General features: G+C 42.6%; 1 protein-coding gene across 1 annotated transcript; it reads right to left on the bottom strand.

The window, feature by feature from the left end:
• Window positions 1–168: 168 nt before the first annotated feature.
• On the bottom strand, window positions 169–16057 carry LOC310890390 (nuclear pore complex protein Nup153-like). Its single transcript, XM_083852750.1, has 11 exons — window positions 15977–16057; window positions 13327–13540; window positions 11053–11301; window positions 9710–9849; window positions 9502–9627; window positions 7209–7319; window positions 7033–7071; window positions 6879–6932; window positions 4462–4620; window positions 3311–3363; window positions 169–627 (listed from the first exon to the last, which is right to left on the bottom strand). Exons 2-11 carry the CDS (start codon window positions 13520–13522, stop codon window positions 486–488), a joined length of 1269 nt encoding a protein of 422 aa, XP_083708876.1. The 5' UTR covers window positions 13523–13540; window positions 15977–16057; the 3' UTR covers window positions 169–485.
• Between the last annotated feature and the right edge of the window lie 4344 nt (window positions 16058–20401).

Raw genomic sequence — 20401 nt, forward strand, 5'->3', positions numbered from 1 at the left:
TCTCACAATGAGTTTGGTGAGTATCAAAAACTGAGTCATCGTTAGCAGACATGCAGAATGCTGTCTTCTACTACTCTTTTTCACACTCTTGGCCTGTATCTTTCTGTATGACTTAAATATGAAACCAAAAATTAAGCTTTTTTTTTCTTTTTATACTTGGCACTCGTTTCAAGTATCATTCCTGTAGAAAAACTATACAAACCTTCACCAAAACATTACTTCTCTTCTTAGGACTCATTCATTCAATTGCTAACGAGAAATGTTATAGTTTGAAGAATCTCCAAGGTAAGAGAATTAAAAATTTCAAAATTACATAAGCAAAGATCAGGTATTCAAACACAGGAAATCAATTGGAGCCTGCTCTGAAACCCACAAGAAAACAAAAACAATGCAAAAATAAAGCGGTATTGTTATAATTTACTATGATGCAATAAAACTGACACACTTAGCTAGTTACTTCAGTAAGCTCAGTGACAGCAATTAATTTAAGAGTCACTTACCTGTTCTTGTACAGCTCTTGATAAATAGTGTATTCCTCTTTCCCTTCTCATTTTGCCGCCTCCGCTACTCACTCCTGAAGACAGACCATTGGACGCAGCAGTACTGAATTTGTAGCTGGTCACATTGCTAGCACACGACAGTACAGAAGTTGGGGGAAACAAGAGAAAAAAAAATTACCAGCCAAATTGTTTTTTCAAGATATTAGAGCTGTTATTAGTCCTAGAATTGAAACCTGCTGATCAGAAAAAAACTAAAGCTGTCTCACAAGTTGCTAAACGCTGGTAAATACTTGATGTTCTAAATAGGAAAAACTTTATTAACAGCAGCAATGAAAAGGACATACATAAGTGCACCGTTCACATGGGAACAATGACTAAGCCAGAAGACCTGAAATAGAAGAGCTGATTTAGATTGTTATTTTCCAGTGCTTCCTTTAAATAGGACCGGTTCTCTGATTCTGCGATGCACGTGTATCTTTTGCAGGGATATAAAAGAACAGCTCACAAAAATACAGAAAGAGTGCACATATGCACACATACACATGGGAAACACTGCCAACAGCTCTGATAGAATAGGGACGCCTTAGACTTGTGTGGCAAGGTAATATGGCCTAAGCTTCAGAAGCAGCTCTTGCTTTCATGTGGCCATCAGCAGGAACAGCAGAGGTGTTTGGGTATGCCAACATTCCAGAAGTCTTTTCAGACATGAATACAGATCCCTTTTGTAAGGCATACAAAGGCATTTTTCTGGTACTTCAAAAAGCCTAGCTCAAAACCAGAAAGATACCCTAATCCAAGAGCAAATGGGGAAAAAATAACCCAAACCAGAAGTGGAATAGGGAATAACTCTAACAAAAGTACTATGGCAAGAAAATGAAGTATGCCTGGAAAAACTGTGACATCAAAGCTTATCTTGCAGCCAATCAGTCAGTCAGTACAAAAGTGCATTAGATCGCACTGGAAGACACCAGGTCAAACTCCCACAATACTGAGGAGGAGAACTGGTCTAAACTTGTCAAATACTTGACAACAGCCTGCTTAGCACTGTAACTGCATAGAGGAAGACAGATCCCTAAGGCATATGCTCAGACTTTTCTCTAATCCAAACTGTCAATCCATTAGAATTCTGAAAAAAGTCTTACATCAAAATAGATCTTCATTCAGACAACTATCGCTTGCCCGTAATAGCCCATATTCCTCTTTCTGTTAACACCTGTGAGCTTCAAGGGGGCAAAGACAGTTGTCAGCCTTCAAGCAAGTCTAATCTGCAATTGGACTCAGGATATAAAATATATATATACACACACACACACATAGATATATAGCATTGGTGGGCCAGAGATTTACTGAGTATTCCAACTCAACTGTCCAAAGGGACTCTTGCCAGCAGATCAGTGTGGTGCTCCTGCTCCAGAACATGGCACCCAACAGAGACCAGCATCACAAAAAACACTACCACCACTACCTACTCTACAAACAAAAGGTAGGGCACTGCAATAAACTTTGTGAACGAAATCAAAAGCAGTATGAGTTTTCTGTATCTCCTTCCTAAATGGAGAAGTAGAAAGGAGTTCTAGCAAAGACAATTTAGAACAGTTTGAAAAAAACATAATTAAAACCCAGCACCTGATTGCACCTGTACCAGAACCTTAAAGCCAGTCGCTTTCACCCCTAAAAAGGTGGTTGTTGTGAAGTCCAACTTTTAGATGCCAAAACAAAGTGTTGAGTTCTTTCTGCAAGCCAAAGAATGCCCATGGTCACCTAAGAATTGCTTGGCAGATGAGCATAGAGTCAACAAAATTCCCTGCTACTGTTCTTTGAAAAGAGCGACCCCCTAAAAACCGAGTGCAAAGTCTCTTAACTCAAGCATTATTACCCAAAACACCATTTGCCCAGAAGGAAAAGCCATCAATATTATCTGGAGGATAACTCATTTGACCTAAACCAAGAAAGCAGTATAACACAAAGCAGTCTCCTCAAGAAGAAATTCAATTAATTCTGCTGGATTTTTTTTATTTTAGAGATGAGTTAGCATTTGGCCTCAAATGATTCTAAAGAACACATGGTCTTCATGTGAACTCAAAGCAGACAATTAACTTCATCATGAAAGGAGTATTAAAAAAAAGAATAATAAATCATAAATCTTCCTCCATGTTTTTGCTTAAAAAATAAAGAGAAAAAACACATCAATAAACATCCTCCTGAACTGTAACTCACTTCCCCTACTTCACCTTCTAAAGAATACTTCAGAAAGAATCATCCCATTAGGACAGAGCTTTCAAACTGCAAGCAATTAAATAGCTAAAACTAATAGCTTTTCCCCTAGGGAACATTAGGAGGGACAAATTATTTTGTTATAAGTAAACTGAGTTATAAACCATGAAATATCTGTCAAAGCAAAATTTGTAACACTACAGATTTAGTTAAACTACAAACTGAGCCATATTTCCTGTAGAAGGAAAAAATAAGGCCTTCAATAGCAAAGATCCTTTCTGTGGATACAGCATTATAACGTGCCTCGTTTCCCATCTTCGTATCCTACTCAGAAGATAAACTTGGGATAAAAAGTGGTGTATCAGTAGTTTTATTCTTGCTCATCTTCCTTCCTTTCATAAAAACAACAATTTTCTCAAAGTTATATTGATCTTCAAACACAATCCAGACTTTGCAGCTCCCTCAAAATACAAAATTTTCATTGGATTTTCCATTCCTTTTACTGAGAACTGTCACCACCTTTCAGGTGCAGACCGTACTGAAAAAGGAGATTTCTTTCTTCCTTCAAGTAAGTTTTAAATTAATAGATGTCATACCTTTCAGATGGTTCTGCTCGCTGTTCTGCAGGCAAAGTCTTCTCTCTCATCCCCTGCAAGTTAAGTTTAGTTCAAGAGTTAGCTGAATATGTACAGAATACACAAAGTACCAACAACCACTTAATGTGTTTTTTTGTGGTTTTTATTTATTTATATTTCATTTTATAGCACTGAATACACCTCACCTACTTAACGTTGTTCCCTAATTCAGCATTGTGGGTACAGTTCAGTTAAATTTTGGGGCTAAAGTAAGCATCACTGCTTCACTCAGCATTGAGGACAAACTGATAGAACACTAAATCAAATTTGTCAAATCCTCTAACAAAGAAAGTAATTATTTTAAACAAAATGACAAAAATTGTGTGTGTAGGGGGGAGAGTTTTCATCAAAACTTGTGTTTACCAGCCCCGTAAAAGGGACATACTTTTCTGTTTTCTATCATTTATCAACAAACAAACAAAAAAAAACCTCTACCCCCCTAAAAACTAAGCAGTTGCTGCTACATTCATTTTAGAACTTTACCAAATGGAGATTGTGCTGGCTAAACAATACAGAGATTGAAAGAGTTAAAAGCAATAAGCAACCAGTATTACTGTCCACTTTGATTTCCAGCCTAAAAAGCCCATACACTTAACACGTGGTCATTTGTACACTCAGACTGATACTGGAAACACAGATGTTTTTGCAGAAAGAGATGCCCATTTAATTTTATGGAAAATTTATCAGACTCCATCTACTCCAAAGCAATCAAAACCGATAACTCAGCACATTGTCAGAACTCTCACTTGGAGCACATAGCTCACCTGGAATAGTTTACACAGAACACGAGCATGTCTCATCAGTGACAGCTTTGTGTACATGAGAATATAAAAGGAAAACATTTCTGTCTTTTAATATTCTTTCACTGAGAACAGGATGACTCAATAGCACATCATGACATCGTGAAAACAACCACAAGACACTGAGTGTTCCAAAAACAGAATTAAATCCATAAAAGCTCAATCTATTTCACAATGGTTCCCACTGCCTTAAAGCTCGCCTCAAACACGCTATCAGTACTTTTTGCAAAGATAGGATAACAATTGGTTTGAGAAACATTCCAAGACTGGAAAAAAAAAAACAGGCACATAAGGACTCAAAAATGTACTCACTTGGAACTTTGTGTCTACTCTCTGGCAAATTTTGCTGGACTGAGTAGTTGAAGTCGGTGATGGTTCAGAATACCGCGTATAACGCATCGGTTGACGGTTTACTGTTGGTGTCACAAGTCTCTTAACAGGTGGAGGCTGGAATGCATTCTGGGATTCCAGCTTTGAAAGGGAACAGCAATCAATTTATCCTTACGTCCACCCAAATTAATTCCAATATTTATTGATGAAAACAAATTACAGAACTATAAACCTCCCCCCATCGGTCTTGGCACTCAGTGAATACAATTTGAAAATTCTAAAGACCGTTCAACTTGTCTTGAGGGAAATCACCAGAAAACCAGTAACGAAATCCATAAAGCTATATATAAGTAGCCAAAGTCTGACTGAATTCCATTTCAAAATTTGGCAGTTAGCTTCATAGACAAAATAATTCATGCTACCATAATTAAAATAACCCATGTTCCTAGAATATGCTCCTATCTTTTCCTCTGCCCACACTGTGATTTTTTTTTTTTAGTAGCTTAATTCATTAATTTAACATTCGAAGTGTTAAGCAACTAATTATACAGGCTTCTGGGCTTCACATTCCCTACATTTTCCCTCTTCAAAGTTACACAAACAATAGAACACACTCAAAAAAAACAACTTGTCAATCTTACAATAATCTCATTCATTAAAATATGATCCAATGCTTTACATGTGCATTAGATGCACTTCAAGTAGTGGGTTTGACTTCCCTTTTCAAAGCATTTTCACAGACCAGAGTTAATTTTTAACACAGACCACTGCGTGTTCTGCAAAACTGACTTAACTGAACTGTCAGACAGAAAACAAACCCTAAAGGCTACAAGATTTACCGATGGCTCCGCCTGCGGTCTTAAGGATCAGAAAATACAGTCTTAGGAAGCATGCTATTGTACAAATCAATACCAACAGGAAATTTTTGTTTACGCTGCAGCTTTAATTTCACAGTATCTCCCAGCTCTTAGTAATAGGATTCACACTATCTCTAAAGTATACAAAAATGCATCTTTCTAAAAAATATTACATTCAGTTTGAAACCTTGAATAAGACATGTTTTATGTAAGTTCACAAATCTACTTTGAGTGAACGATGGTTCATTGCTGGTTTTAAAGGTAAAAAAGAAAAATATTAATTCCCCCAGTTAGGCATTTAATACACCAAGAGCTATTCTGCCTGGTACAGTTCCTTGAAATAAGAAAAATACCACATCACTGCTACCCACTGCAGAAGTTTAGCCCGAGTGCACAAGTGTTCCGTCAACCGCATGTTCACTTTAGCAGGAAAACACACGATCGTCTCCTCAGCAAATAATTGCTTCTCATCGCGGGCTACCCTTCTCCCGCCACCATTATGAATTCTAGTATTATGAATAGACAATCTATCTCCTTTCACCCACTGACAGCTGCGTGCAACATTCATTTAGTGGTTGACAATTTCAGGCTCTCTGTTGCAAATCTGGCAGATCTTTCTTAATGCCTTATCACAGGTGTATTGCTATAATATAACTGAGAATTCACACCAGATTTGGTTTTAGTTATTTGGATAATATTTATGATATACTTCACTTCTCCATGCCCTTGTAATTTGGCAGATGGTGAAAAGATGGTCCAGGAAATCTGAGATGTTTGTAAACTCTGAAGTGATTGTAAACTTAATTATACATCTATCCAATCAAGGAATTAGCACAGAAACTTCTTGAGACACTGTCCCTTTGCTCATTAGAACAGAAGATGAAAAGTTTGCACATCTTGTTATTTCCTTCAGGCACCTGATCCTCAAGTGGTCATTTAAGGGTTTTGCAATTTAATAAGCCCAAGGATACCCCTAACTAAAGTCATCAAAAAAAGATGACTAGTTTTCATTTTTTAAATAAAATGAAAGGAAATCATGCTTTACCACAGCATTATCACCAGTTCTGTGCTACCTCCAAATGGGAATTTAGGAGCGTAAGATTTATAGCGTCGGAAATTAACAGTTTTCCTTGTCTTTACTTTGAATGGTGATAAAAAGCAGAAAAATTAGTTTTCTGTGCCCGAATGAACACGGAAGTCTGTACAAAGTCTATATGACCATTCAATCAGTATTTTTCTATTTGTGATCATTTCTTCAAGAGAAAACTTGCCTCAACAGGAATTTTAATATGCAGCTTCACCCCAAGTTGGGGGACAAGATAAAACCACTTGGTGTGTTCTAGAGCTGTTGCTCTCAACTTACAAAGATAACATAATTCTTAACCTGAGTAATCTTCACAGCCCATCATCTACTGTGGAGACATGCCAATATTAACTTGATTTGATGTCTATGTTGTCACTGAGGTTTGAGAAAATTTTTCTAATAGTGATAAAGCATTGAAAAAGTTATCTACCTCAGCTTAAGACATTATTGGTTCTTACCTTTCTTCGTTTGGACTGGAAGTCAGTAATATCCGGTTTATCTATGTCCGGAGGCTAAGGGAAAAAACAAAGCATAAATATTAGAGGGCAATTTTTTTTTCCTGAGAGAGAGGGTTCCCTGCAACAAAAATGTGGGGGTTCATGGTCAACTTACACAACACAGCGGCAAAACAGATGTCATTCTTTTAGCATCCTGTTGAAAAAATAGCGCAATAAATTAAACCGGCCACAACGTAAGGAAGAATAGTTTTATCTTTATCCTTTGATGGCACATTTACTAAGTTTTATAAACACATGAAGCAAAAACAGATTAAAAGAAGTGCTATTTACCAACAAAGCGGTTGACAGCTTCTCCACTGCCTCCAAGATGCACCACACTGAGGTACTCAAGGTAGCGTGGGACCGCACAGTTTCTTGTCTAGCTTTCGCTCTCTTTTGTGCCTGAAAAATTAGCATTTTAAGTGTTACAATGGTCAATTCTCAGCTAAGGAGGCATGTATTTTATGTCCCAAGGCTACACTGATGATACAATCAATATATTCTGATGACAGAGAAACATGCAGTCACTGGGAGTTCAAGCCATAAAGAAGAGAATACATTCGGAGTTTAATGAAGTTTACCTTGGGCCTCAGTGCATCTTGCACGTGCTTGTTGCACGAGCAATAAAAGAACTCCGTACTTGTAAAAGGTCAAGACGGATGATGCTAGGACTGCTAAGGCCTCCGAAGCAGTAATCAGGGAAACAGAACTCAAGAAAAGGCTTGTGGTACAGAAAGCATTTTCAGTAACAACACAGACCTCAGAGTTTCACGATGGTCTAAGTGTACCATCTTAAAATCAGTGTATACAGTCATAACCAGGAACTAGTTTTACTTCTCTCTTGCTTCCTCCCTTCCCCCAAGATTAAAGTTGGCTGCAAATCTTTGTCTTAAAAGATAAAGATCTGATTTAAACTGTAACAGATCTAAACATTACACTGAAAAAGTAAACTGTTTATTTGCACCACCCAACTTCAAATATCAGTCAAAAACTTCCTTTGGTGTGACTTTTTTTCTTCCCAGGTTAAACCCCTCATATAACCACACTGTGCTTATCACACGATGTGAAGACAGGAAGCAGACCACGCAGCATGTAAAAACACAAGTGAGACTCACAGAACCACAGAATGGTTAAGGTTGGAAGTGACCTCTAGAGATCGCCTGGTCTACCCCCCCGCTCAAGCAGGGCCACCCCGAGCAGGTTGCCCAGGACCATGTCAAGTCAGCTCTTGAAGACCTCCAAAGAGGGAGACTCCACAGCCTCTCCGGGCAACCCGTGCCAGGGCTCCATCACCCGCACAGTGCAAAAGCATTTCCTGATGCTCAGACAGAGCCTCACATTTCAGTTTGTGCCTGTTGCCTCTTGACCTGGCACTGGGCACCGCTGAAAACACAATGGTTCTCTATGCTCTTTGCACCATCCATTCAGGTATTTATATACACCAATAAGATCCCCCCTGAACCTCCTCTCCTCCATGCTAAACAGGCCCAGCAGTCCCTGCCTCTCCTCAGAGGAGAGGTGCTCCCAGTCCCTTGATCATCTTGGTGGCCCTTCGCTGGACTCTCTAGTACCTTGCTGTCATTCACAGCAAGCAGCAAGAAGCAAGCTACTTTCTCCTTTAAAAGCCTAGTATTTTGGTTCCTCTTTTTACCATAATGCAGTAATATTGTAAAAAACAAAAATAGCTGACCGAAGAGGGTTCCCAGCTTTGCACCACAAGGTTTCAAGGTTTCCCGTAAGTGAGGTACTTGTACTGCCCTTTTTCCGTTGCAGAAATGGACTGTCAGAACAGAGCCAGCAAACCCGCGTTTTCATTTTCTTAAAATTCCTTTTGATTTATCGATAAAAGTCACTTTCATTTAAATACATTCCTACCAAACCTGATTTGACTTTCCTTTTCGATTCAGCTCTAGCTAATCAGAGTTGTCAGCAGTTTTTATTTGCTATTTCCAAGAACTCTTGGGGGCAAATAACTCTCTTCAAGAACTATATGAATCGTTCAAAACAGAAAGCATGTTACTGCTTATCTTGAGACTGCATTTAGTCCTGCATGCCTCTGTGTACCAGAAGAACAAAGGATCAGCAAAGTTGATTTTAGATATTTTCAAAGACTGCAGGTTTATACAACATATCCATAGCATGAATGTAGGCATGCTTGGAAAAGAAGATCCACAGATAAATATTAGCCAGGTTTGACTACTGTAGCTTTTGCTACCATAAACACAAGTTTTCAAAGTTATGCTGTCATTGGTTTTTTTGCATCAAGTTATTTTAACGTAATGTAGTCAGAGGCAGACAATGGCACTTAAATGGAATTTTTTGAAAGACCTAACAACAGAGGAAACCCCAACTACCAACAACTAGCCCAAACTGCCATTCTTGTTCTTTCTGACAAGTATTACCTGTGGTAAAAACTGTTATAAAAGAATTTAAACAGAAATCAATCTCAGACGTCTATTTTTGTAGACCAAGAGGGCAGAAGAGCAACTGTTACCACATATTCAGCTCCCTGCTCAAAGCTCCTTTGGCAGTGCTGCTTTTTTTATTTCCATCACTATTTCCCACTACACTACTTTTCTCATACCTGATAAGGTTCCGTCTTTGGCTGCCTTGATCTTACAGCTGCACCACCGGCATAGGCCGTCTTGCCGGGGTAAAATGGAGAAAACCCAAGCTGGTTTTGCTTAAAAACAGACGTGCTTCCACGTACCTACGGAAACACAGTATGAAAAGTGGATAGAAAAACAGGTACACATTCAAACTGATTAAAAGAAATACTGTGCAGTACTTACAGGACACAGTCCTCCAAAAACAAATAAACTGAATGCAGGTTTCTTAGAGCTAGCTGCAGAATGCTGCGAGAGGGAATGAGTTCTTTCAGCTTCTGTGGGCCAGAGCAGTGACGATGAAGTATTTTTTAAAACTGCAACATCTGCCAAAATGACGTATGCTAGATGTAAATGCCTCTCGTACGTACAGAACTTTAACAATAAAGATCACACTAATTCAAGTTCTTCAATACAGAAAAATAAGCATGACTTCAGCTTCTTTAAATAGATCAACTTCACGTACAGACTGAAAACCAAGTATCACCTACAAACTTGAAAACTGTTCACAGAGCTGCAAGTAGTTTTCAGCAAACTTACCAAGTTAATACTGTGCTTCCAATGCAGATTTTTTTTTCCTTCAGGCTAAGATAAAAGAGGACCGCATAAACATCAGTGCATTTGTACGGACAAAGCTTTTTTCTGTGTTGGTAAAAGGCTGGAGGCCAGCACAGATCATAATCGCACAGGTTTTAAACCTGGAAGATTCCCCAAAGGCTGCTCTAAGAGTTAACGATCTTCTGCCCATGTATGTTTTACGAAGACACACCAGAAAGTTCTAGTGCACTCAGGTTATATTGCTAAAGCCCAGCAACTCTACTCTCAGCTGTACAAAAGATCTCTGGAAAACCTGCTGAGCACACGTCAGTCCCTGTCTATATGGGGGACTAGAAAAAGCTGCAAACCTGCTGTTCGCCCTTTCAGCGAGAAGACCTACGTACCAACCTACATCGACACGATGCTTATTTTTTATTTTAAAATGGTGTGCTTTCCTCAATGAATTTAGCAAAAGACATGAAAGTATTGACAGCTGAAGCCTTCTACCAAGAAAGGTCAAAAAACAGCCTATAGCTTATGTCAGAGTAGTTTCTTTATCTTCTCTTGCTGAAACACAGGAAAACATCTCGTGTTCCTATTTGTCACCTGCACTTATTCACATTTAACCAGCTGTCTGTTAGATATTCTGAGTCACTCTTCCTTCTAGACAATCAGCCTACTTGTCAAGCTACGGCAAGTCAGCCTGATTTCCTACCGTCCCAGTTCAAAATTTACATATAACCTAGCTGAATGTGTATATTTCAGCACTGACTCTTTCTAACATCAGGGTATCATAAACGTATTCCAAAGCACGCTTCTATTAAAAAGGTGATAGGATTATATACTTCTAAAACACTAAAAATTCAATTTAATTCTCGCATCCAAAGTTGACATTCACCTATTTTATTTACTAAGGTGATGTGGAATATTAAAGAACGCAAGGTACTTCACATTAAAAAAAAAGTCAATTAAACAGAGAACACAAAAATCACCTTCAGCAGATGCTCTAGAGGAGGAATCACTGGTTGTTGGGATGTTATCATCGTCTTGTTGAGAGGTAGAATCTTCTATTTCTTTTATGAAGGACAGCCTAGGACTGCCAATGCCAAATATAGAAGATGTCGAGGGCTGACAAGGTGGGACAGGAGAATCCAGCACGGTGTAATTCAGATGGCTCCGATGAAGAGAGGGCCTTGTTAACACAGCTGGGAAGTTCAGTGCTGATCTACTTGTGGATGGTTCTAGACAAGAACAGGGAGATAATTAGCTTTGCTATAGACAAGCTCACAGAAGCCAAAACCTGTTTCCTATCGACAGCCATGCTATTGCCAAGTTCTAAGGTAAAAAGAGAGAAGCCAAATTTAACTTCTTCCTCACCCAGATAGGGTTGCATCTGACTGTCTGGCTACAACAACAACACTGCTTGCGATACACAGTATTAATGTTGCATCCAGAAGTAGTTAACTATGAGGTTTTACAACACCACATTCTGACCCCGTGCTCAAATGCTCTAACGCTGACTTGGCCGTTCACTAAATCAAACATATATACTCCTTCTCCCATGTACAGCTTGCAATAAGCTTTACAAAATTTGAGATTACACGGTAAATTACAGATAACACTGCAGCTTCCATAATATTGGAACAAAGGTTATATTAATCTGAATACACAACATGAAAATGAACGTTTGCAGTACTTTTTTCCCAAGTTCTTCCATATCTGCTCACGTTAGAGGCAAAACATCATCTCCTACCCATTAACTATTGGGATTTTGACCCAAGGGACAAGGATGTTGACCCAAGTAACCAGATGAGCATTTTTCCCTCTTGAAGCAAAGGGTCTGCAAACAATGCCAGTGGCCTGGAATAGGTGGCCTTGAAGTCTATCTTGCTAAATGAATGGAACTATTCATGGGTATTTTGCCTGATGAAAGCCTACTGTCTCTCCCAGGAATCTGGGCAATTCAAATGACTTTGAGCCACTATCCTCTTGATACTTGAACTGAAGCTTAAACTAGTTAGTTCAATCTTCATAACCACTGCAGTACCACTAATTAGCTCTCCAAACCATGAGCAGATTTTTAGGACAGCACCGTTTGAGATACAGAAAGTTATTGAGGCGGAAGGCCACCCAATATAGGCTCCAGCACACTGATACCTCAGAACTGAAGAAACACATTGGTTTCAAAATGTAGTAATAATTAAAAAAAAAATATCTTATTCTTAAGCATAGTAAGTAACACCCACGGACAGCAACATAAGCTGCAAAAGGTTCCAGGGTGTCCACCTGCTCCTGATCTCCTGGAGTTAGCAAGCTTGCAGTGCAGCTGTTCTTACTGAAAGCTCCTTTCACGCAGTTACATAGGAAAGCCAACATGTGTTCCTCAGTCACGAAGACCTTCTCTATTCTTTTCTCCAAACTCATTCCCAAGCTACAGCTACACAGAAAGCCATCAATCTCCTTGTTTACAATTAGATGAGATTGGAGGCAAAGATATTTCCTCCTTATTTTTTGATTCTGCCAACAACAGAAGCAACTGACTTTCCACATTATCTATGGTTACCTACGCACGCTCAGACAAAACTTCTTTACTTATTTAAAGCTGACTTCCCCAAAACAGCTAATTTAAGAGAAACTCAAATAAGAATAGATGCAAAAATACCTTTTCAAAGACACCCCTTTCCCCCCGCGTAGACCTTAAAGTTATTGAATATTTTAAGGATAATAATCTCATAAACCACGTCCGTGCACAAGTTCCCCAGTTCACCATCAAGTTAACAAGGAACTTTACTAAATTGATCAAAGCCCAAAACAAAAAAAAACAAAACAAAACAAACAAAGTCGGGACACGAGACGGAATTTTCCTCTGCCATTCTAGCATCTAGTCTTTTGTTTCGAAGACTGCAAAACAAATTAATTATTTTAATTGCCTTAGGCAATTAGACAGATTTTCATTCCATATCTTTTAAAAGATGGAAAATGCAACCCAGCACACTTGCAAATGACTTATTTTCAGCATTTAGCACCTGGCTAATAGAGTACCTAAAGTTAACTGATGCCTTCCAAGAGCATAAGATGTATGCTTCGTAACTGTGTATACAGTTTAAAGCTAAGACGGTTTCACAAACAGTTGTTTTGACTTTTTTGTTCGTTTTTTTTCATTCTGTCAAAACCCTCATTCCAATTTCCTTTTGAAATTCAGATTCAAAACTAGAAATCTGTGAATAAATACAGATGGCCAGAATTCCAAATGATTTTTCACATACCTCGTCTACTAATTCTTGCTGGTTCGGGCGTGAATCTCTCATCGATTATGGTATCTTCATCTGCATAATCGTGGTGATAGTTTACCGGAGTCTCCTCCTGGTTTGCAGATTCATTTCTGTCTACACACTCCTCCTCACGTTTATTGAAATACTTCTGCAGCCAGGCCGGTACAATATTTTTCACAGTTTCTGTCATTCTGCTAATTATTCCCTGCTTGAAAGAAAAAACAGTTGTTTAATTACAGAAACACAGTCAACAGCATATGCTGGGATACCACCTTCCACGGACCTTGAAGACAGATATTATACAGCAAATATTCACAAGACGACGACGAGGTTGATCCCTGGCATAGGATCGCTACACTTCTGGTAAACCTAAAATTCACCTAAGATTGATTTACAGCTACCTATCACTTTCTGCACTTCCAAGTGACCTTGGCAAGGTTCAAAGTTTTGAAACCTCTGCCAAAATTCACCAGCAGGTCGTCAATCTGCAAGGCTATCAGGAAACTCTACGCCTGAACAGCTCCTGACCTACAGACTTGTTCCAGGACTCTTCCTCTTCGCACCCTCACGTGAAAACCAACTAAACCAGAAGTTCAGCAATTATCTACTGCGACAGTCAGGACCATACTACCCATTAAAATCAGTGAACCTAAATATTTTCAATTTTAGTAATGCTGAATTGCAGTGACTATACGCACAAAAAACAGTTCTGCTCTCAACAGTCAGGCTAACCCAGAAGATGTCCTGGAAGAAACACAGCTATAGCTATAGCACCAGCACCTCCTCTTGCAAGAGCCTTCTAAAGCTGTTGCTGTATTTTGTAGAAGACTGACTCTGCGGCATACATCGGGTACGATCGGAGAATTCCCACCTGACCGAAATCCCCAGGAACTACGCTTAAATAAAAGATAAATTAATATAAATGAATATAATTAATAATGAAAATTAATAATAAAAATTAATATCCAGAAAGCTGACAATCATGAGCTAGGCATCCTGCTAATCATCCCTCCTGCAGGCAGGGGGAAAAAAAAAAAGTAAATTAGATCCAGGACTAGTTCCCAGGAACTTTGAAGCTGCTAACTATACTGTCGACAGTGCCCAGGCACCTTCAGAGCTTAATGGTAAGAGACAGAGGGTTTGGTGGGCTGTAATTATGATCACAAGCACACAAAACACATCTATTTAAGTATTTCTAAGAATCGACTTATCGACTAAAGTTGTAGGGGGAAGGATGAGAAAAACAGCGGGGTAGGGATCAGAACCAGAGGTATAACCTCACAAAATCGCATCGGTCGCTTTCGTGCCTCCCCAACTGCATCACTGAGAGACAATTAACATTAAGCCACAGAACCTTCTGCAGAGTGGACATGATATTGAAAATAAACTGGAATTAATTGACAAATGCTCTAAGCAAGCTATCTGCTCAAAGCTCGTCCTTTTACGTTATGAACATTTGCACGATTCGTCTGGTTACAAAGCTAACTGCTATAATAAATGCACACATGTAACACCGATCAGTTTGTCTATTTATCAATCATTAAAATTCTTCCCCGATAAGTTACTGTTAATTTGATCTGCGCTGGATGTGCAGCAGCCATTCTCTGTGCAGAATCCCCCAGATATCCCCACGCACGTGTTTGCTCTGGCACACTCTTTAAATAAACCTACTGGAAAACACGCAGAGATAACAGACAATGGAAAAGTTAGAAAACCATCTCCACTGATTATTTTTAATCCACGTGTAAGGTTTATCAGTTAGCTACACGGTGTCGGCACACGCAAGCTATGGCACTTTCAACATTAATGCACTGTTCAAGCCAGAGGTTTCAACGGTTGCTCTGTAAGCGTGGGGAATGTTTGCATTGCCCTTCCAGGCCAGCTTTAGATGGACAAGATTGATTGTCAATATATGGTATAAGGGACTTGGCATTTCTGCAAGTGATAAAAACCTAATTGAGCAGCTATCCATGCGTAGCGCTCCCTTGGTTTTGCATATGATAATCAATCCCCTCAGCTACGTTGCTCATTTCATAGCGGAGAGGTTTTGGCTGAACAAACATGTGCAGAGGGCATCTCCAGAGCATCTCTCTGGGCGTCCTGACATTTCTTAGCAAAGAGCTGCTGGGAGGGATCTCGGCGCGTCCCCCCTCCAGCACGGGGATTTTCACACCCCGAATTGACGGACCGCTTTCACCGTCAACCTGCTGTACCCTACAGCACAAACGAGAAGCAAAGCCTGGCAGGTAACGTTCAGAGAATTGATGATGGGCTGAGGAGGGGTGCAGGGAGCGGGGAAAGCCCTGGGGGTGGCACTGGGGGTCCTGAGGGCAGCGGGCTGGGGGTGAAGGGGAGGGGGAGGAGGGGGGTAATGGGCTGGGTAGAGGGGTAAGGGGGTAAGTAAGGGGCTGAGGGGATAACTGAGGGGGTTAGGAAGGGGCTGAGGGGGTAACTAAGGGGGTAACTAAGCCGTTGAGGGGGTAACTAAGGGGGTAACTAAGCGGTCGAGGGGGTAACTAAGGGGGTAAGGAGGTGGGTAGGGGGTAACTAAGGGGATAAAGGGGCGGGTAAGGTAAGGGGGTAAGTAAGGGGGTAACTGGTGGGCTGAGGGGGAAGGGCCCGCTGTGGGGGGGCCGCTCCTCACCCGCTTGCTCCTGGCACAGGGGGGCTTCGCGGCGCCCAAACGGTGGCGCCGCCTCTTCACCTTGCCGCCGGCCGCTCCTCCTCCTCCTCCTCCTCCTCCTCCTCCTCCTCCTGCTCCTCCTCCTCCTGATCGGGCTCCTGGGCTGCCGCCCGGCGCCCCGCCGCCACCGGCCCTGCCACCGCCGGCCATGCCGCTGCCGGTCGCGCCGCTACCGGTCGCGCCGCCCGAGGCCATACCGCCCCCCCCCCGCGTTCGGTGCCGTCACGGGGCCCCCCCGCCCCCCGCCGCCACGCGCCGCGGGGCCTGCCCTGCCCCTCGTGGGAATAAAAATGTTGTTTTTGCGGAGTTACGTTGTTTAAAGGTAAGGAATGGGGTATTGAGGTGTGCTTGCAGCGATAAGAACGCTTAGCAGGCGACCTTGTAAAATGCAGACAACCAGACTCCGTAGAACAATTCGGGGAAAATCACGGTGTTGAGTCAAGTCAGGTAAGTGAAGAAACATCACCGCTTCAACCAGTAGAAAAGTCAAATCTGAAATTTAACAGGCCGGCAACGGAAGGCCATGCATTGTCTGGGAAGCATCGGACAGATTGTGAGCCTGGATCACCCCCTCAGTGGGGAAACAGGGGAGGGTCCCGTCATCAAAAAGTATATAAACTGGGTTTTGGAACCAGCAGGGGCGCTCCTGCTCGTGGGACGCCCGCCACTGCGATCGCGAATAAATTCCTGCTTCGCTGAGCTCCTCGCCTGAGCCCAAGTTCTTGGCTACGGAGTGTTTCTCACAATTTGGGGGCTCGTCCGGGAGCCAGTCGCCTACTGGGGAGCCCCACCGCCGCAGCAGCAGGAAGGCATGCCCCGCTGATTTCAGCGGTCCTGTGCATCGACGGCGGCGGTTCTGCGGAGAGCTGACAGAGGGCCCGAGACTGATGAAAGAGGCAGGATCCGTGAAGGAGTGGGGAAGGGAAGAAGGCAGGCACTCCGGCTTTGAGAATTGATCCGGTAACTCTGTGCACAGACCAAGGTAAGAAATAGGAAGTATTGCCTTGGGGGTCGGGTGAGACTCTGTGTGCCGTGTGATTGAGACGTACTTTTGTACGGAGCGAGTGTGGAGTCCTGATCCGCGGTTCCGCAGCTCCGCGAGGGGCGCGGCCGGAGACGGCCGAAGCGTGAGCTAAGGGAGAGAAAGGAAGAGTCTCGGGAAATGCGGTGTATGGTAAGCCCTTGCACGGGGAAGTGCTTGGCAATACACCAGGGAAATTTGGTGTGCGGTAGTCCTCGCACGGACGGGACGCCCGCCACTGCGATCGCGAATAAATTCCTGCTTCGCTGAGCTCCTCGCCTGAGCCCAAGTTCTTGGCTACGGAGTGTTTCTCACACCCTCCCCCTCCCTCCCTCGCGCGCCCCCTCCCCTCACGGGAACGCGCGCCCCCCCCTCCCGCTGCCGCTCCCGTTCCTCGCCCCGCCCCGGTCCCGTCCCGGTCCCGCCGCCCTCCCGCTCCCGCCCTCAGGACCCGGCCGCCATAATGAACCCCGGCCCGGCCACCGTAAGCACGGGGCTAGGAGTCACCTCCAGAGCCTCCCCGCGCCGTGGCGCCGACCGCCGGTGTGCCGCAGCACCGCGCCGGGCGTGGGACGGCGCCCCGAGCCCACAGTGCTCGTCAGAAAAGCCCCGCACCGACAACCGATACCCCCGCACCGACAACCAACAGCCCCCACGCCGACAACCAACGCACAAGCAGTGTTTTAGGCCGGATTCGTGGCCCCGTTGGTCCGGGAAGCGGTCGTCACGCTAAATTCTACCTTACGGCAGGGGAACGATGGGCATCGTGACAGATCGCCGCCCCAGAAAATAAACACATAAATAAATAATAAAAACGATAACGGGACGTGAATCGTGCCCTTAATAACAGACATTGGGCAGTGAAATCACCGACTTCTGCAACAATCCGTGCTCAGGGAACTGACTAAAACCCCTCCTGCATTGGCCATGTAATAGCTAGGCAAACATCACATAATGCTTCCCTCCCTCACGTACACCAAAGCTATTAAGGCAACCATAGTAGTGTGATAACGTGATTTTTCTCCTCCAGATCAGCGTCAAAGGCAGCTACGCTAGGTTTGCTCATAAGTTCAAACGCTGCTTTATTTATTTATTTAAATGCCATTTTTCTTATTTAGAAGGATTTCCATAGGGTGACAGGCCTTTAATGACACTCACGACTCAGAAACATTTGCCGATGCAGTCAAACGGTGTCTATTAACGCGAGGCACTGAAGTTAATTGGTATTAAAAATGAGCCAAAACGAAAGGCAAGTATCTGCGTGTCCAGCAGAATGACAGCGATCATCACCATTTGATCAACCTTCCCTGTGAGTTCTATCTGCAAGTTACTTTGAGGTAGCGCTAGAAAGAAGCGGTTGGTCCAGAGCATCCCTGCAAAAAGAAACATCCACGGCTTAAGTACCGTTTACTCTTTTGGTATCCTTTTAAGTACTTTTAACCGTTTCGGACTCCTGCCTTTTCCCGGCTCACTGATGACAGCATTAGTAGCCCCTCAAGCTACTGTCCTACAGCCTTTCCCATCAGTGAAGAGATAGGAAAAACCCCACTACTTCTTGGAAGAGAAAACCAGCAGGTTTTTGAATAAAAGCACTCTCTATTGCAGCTAGGTACAACGAAAAGAGTTTATGAAATCATTACGGGACATTCCTGTAGAAAACTTCCTCAAGCTTGGAAGAAAAAAAAACATTTCAGCTAAGTAAAACAGAAAATAACTGGAAGAAGTGAAGTATGGCGGTGTTGGAAAAGTTGCTTCAAAGACTTGTTTAATTAAAAAGAAGGAAAAAAGCAAGTTCCTACTGCAATCCCATCTTTGTCAAACTGATGGCGGGCACCAGTACGATGTGTTCAGCTAACACAGGCTGGAAGTTGTAACTGCAGCTGTGCAGTTTACCCAGTAAAAAGACTCCGCAAAGCATTCTAGCAGTTCCGATGCAATCACTGCTTCCTGAATTTGTGACTCACGGTTAACACGGCAGTACAGGAAGAAGTCTGGCATTCACTGTGCTCTTACGGTAAAGAATCTGCACTGCGCACACCATCCCAAGCCAGGTATGCGCTCCTAACAGGAAAGGACGATAGGCTGATAAGTCTCAGCAGAGGGAAAAAGACATCAGAGAACTACTTTATAACAGCAGCACGCGGGCTGCAACCGACGTTCTCTTCCTCTCATCATTTTCATTTCTGTGGACTCCAAGAGAATACACTCCCAACATTTTTCAGCTCTGGAGAACAAACAGCCCAACCAATCTCATTCACTGAACTACAAAACTGGTATTTTCGCTATCTAGTCCGGAAAAGGAGGCGCACGTCTCTAACGTACAGTGTAGAGACCTTGTTAATAGGCAAAGTCTGCATAAAATAGGTGGCCACAGCCTGATTTTCTGACGTTCAGGGCCTTGGGTCACACACCACCACAGTATCAGACTTAATGAAGTCACCAATCTATGTGGGCCCCTCGTTACACAGGTCACATGTTATGGACCAACCTCTCAAAGGCCAAAAAACAGCACTGATACTGCCGGGCCAACACATATCTGTAGCATCCCATTTCTGGGTGACAACACAATGAATGTTTCCACAAAGTACTCGATGCAACCTAACTACTGTGTTTGGTGAGGCAAAGCAAGCCGTGTCAAAGCAGCGTAGCACCCAGGCACATTCCTGGAAGATGTTTTGCTGCTCACGTTGAAGAAAATAGATAAAAAAATCCTGTGCAGTTTGCACTTCTGAGCTCAAGTACCACAGCTATGCACTACAATTGAAGTGGCATCAAACCTTGTAAGGTTTTGAAGCTTCAGCACTGCCATCCAAATTCAAGGAGGCTGCATCTATTATCTTGAATTTGCCCCAGCTCAGTCCCCTGAAACAATTCCATAGACACGGACAAGCAACCCTTTTCCCACCCAGATTCTTTGCTTCATCTATTCCACCTCTACCTTGTGTCATATTCTTATTAATCTGCCCCTCAAAAGACTCCCTGGCTCACACAAAGAAGCAACCCAACAAATCCCTGTTCCCAGCCACGTTGCTTTCATGCTTTGGGAAGAGCTAACTGCAACAGCTCTAACTGTGATGCCACCTCACCCCCTCCACCTATGTGAGGTTCTTTGCCTTCTGTCTCCTCCTACGTGTACACCTGCACTAGAACCAGGAAGAATGTGCTTCCTACAATACTCCAAGAGCCTCTTCTGTTTCAGGATATCATCATTTCAATTCAGGACTGAAAGTATTCCTAGCAAAGACCCAACAGCTAATAGCTAACAGAAGCAGTTGCTGGTGATCAGCTACAAGTAACCTGGAAGTACTGAGGAGTCACAAAAGAGAATTTGCATTACATTTAAGAACAGCATGCAGCTTAGGACC

This window comes from Anser anser (genome assembly GCF_964211835.1).
Source record: "Anser anser genome assembly, contig: HAP1_SCAFFOLD_271, whole genome shotgun sequence".
NCBI classification, from domain to species: domain Eukaryota; kingdom Metazoa; phylum Chordata; class Aves; order Anseriformes; family Anatidae; genus Anser; species Anser anser.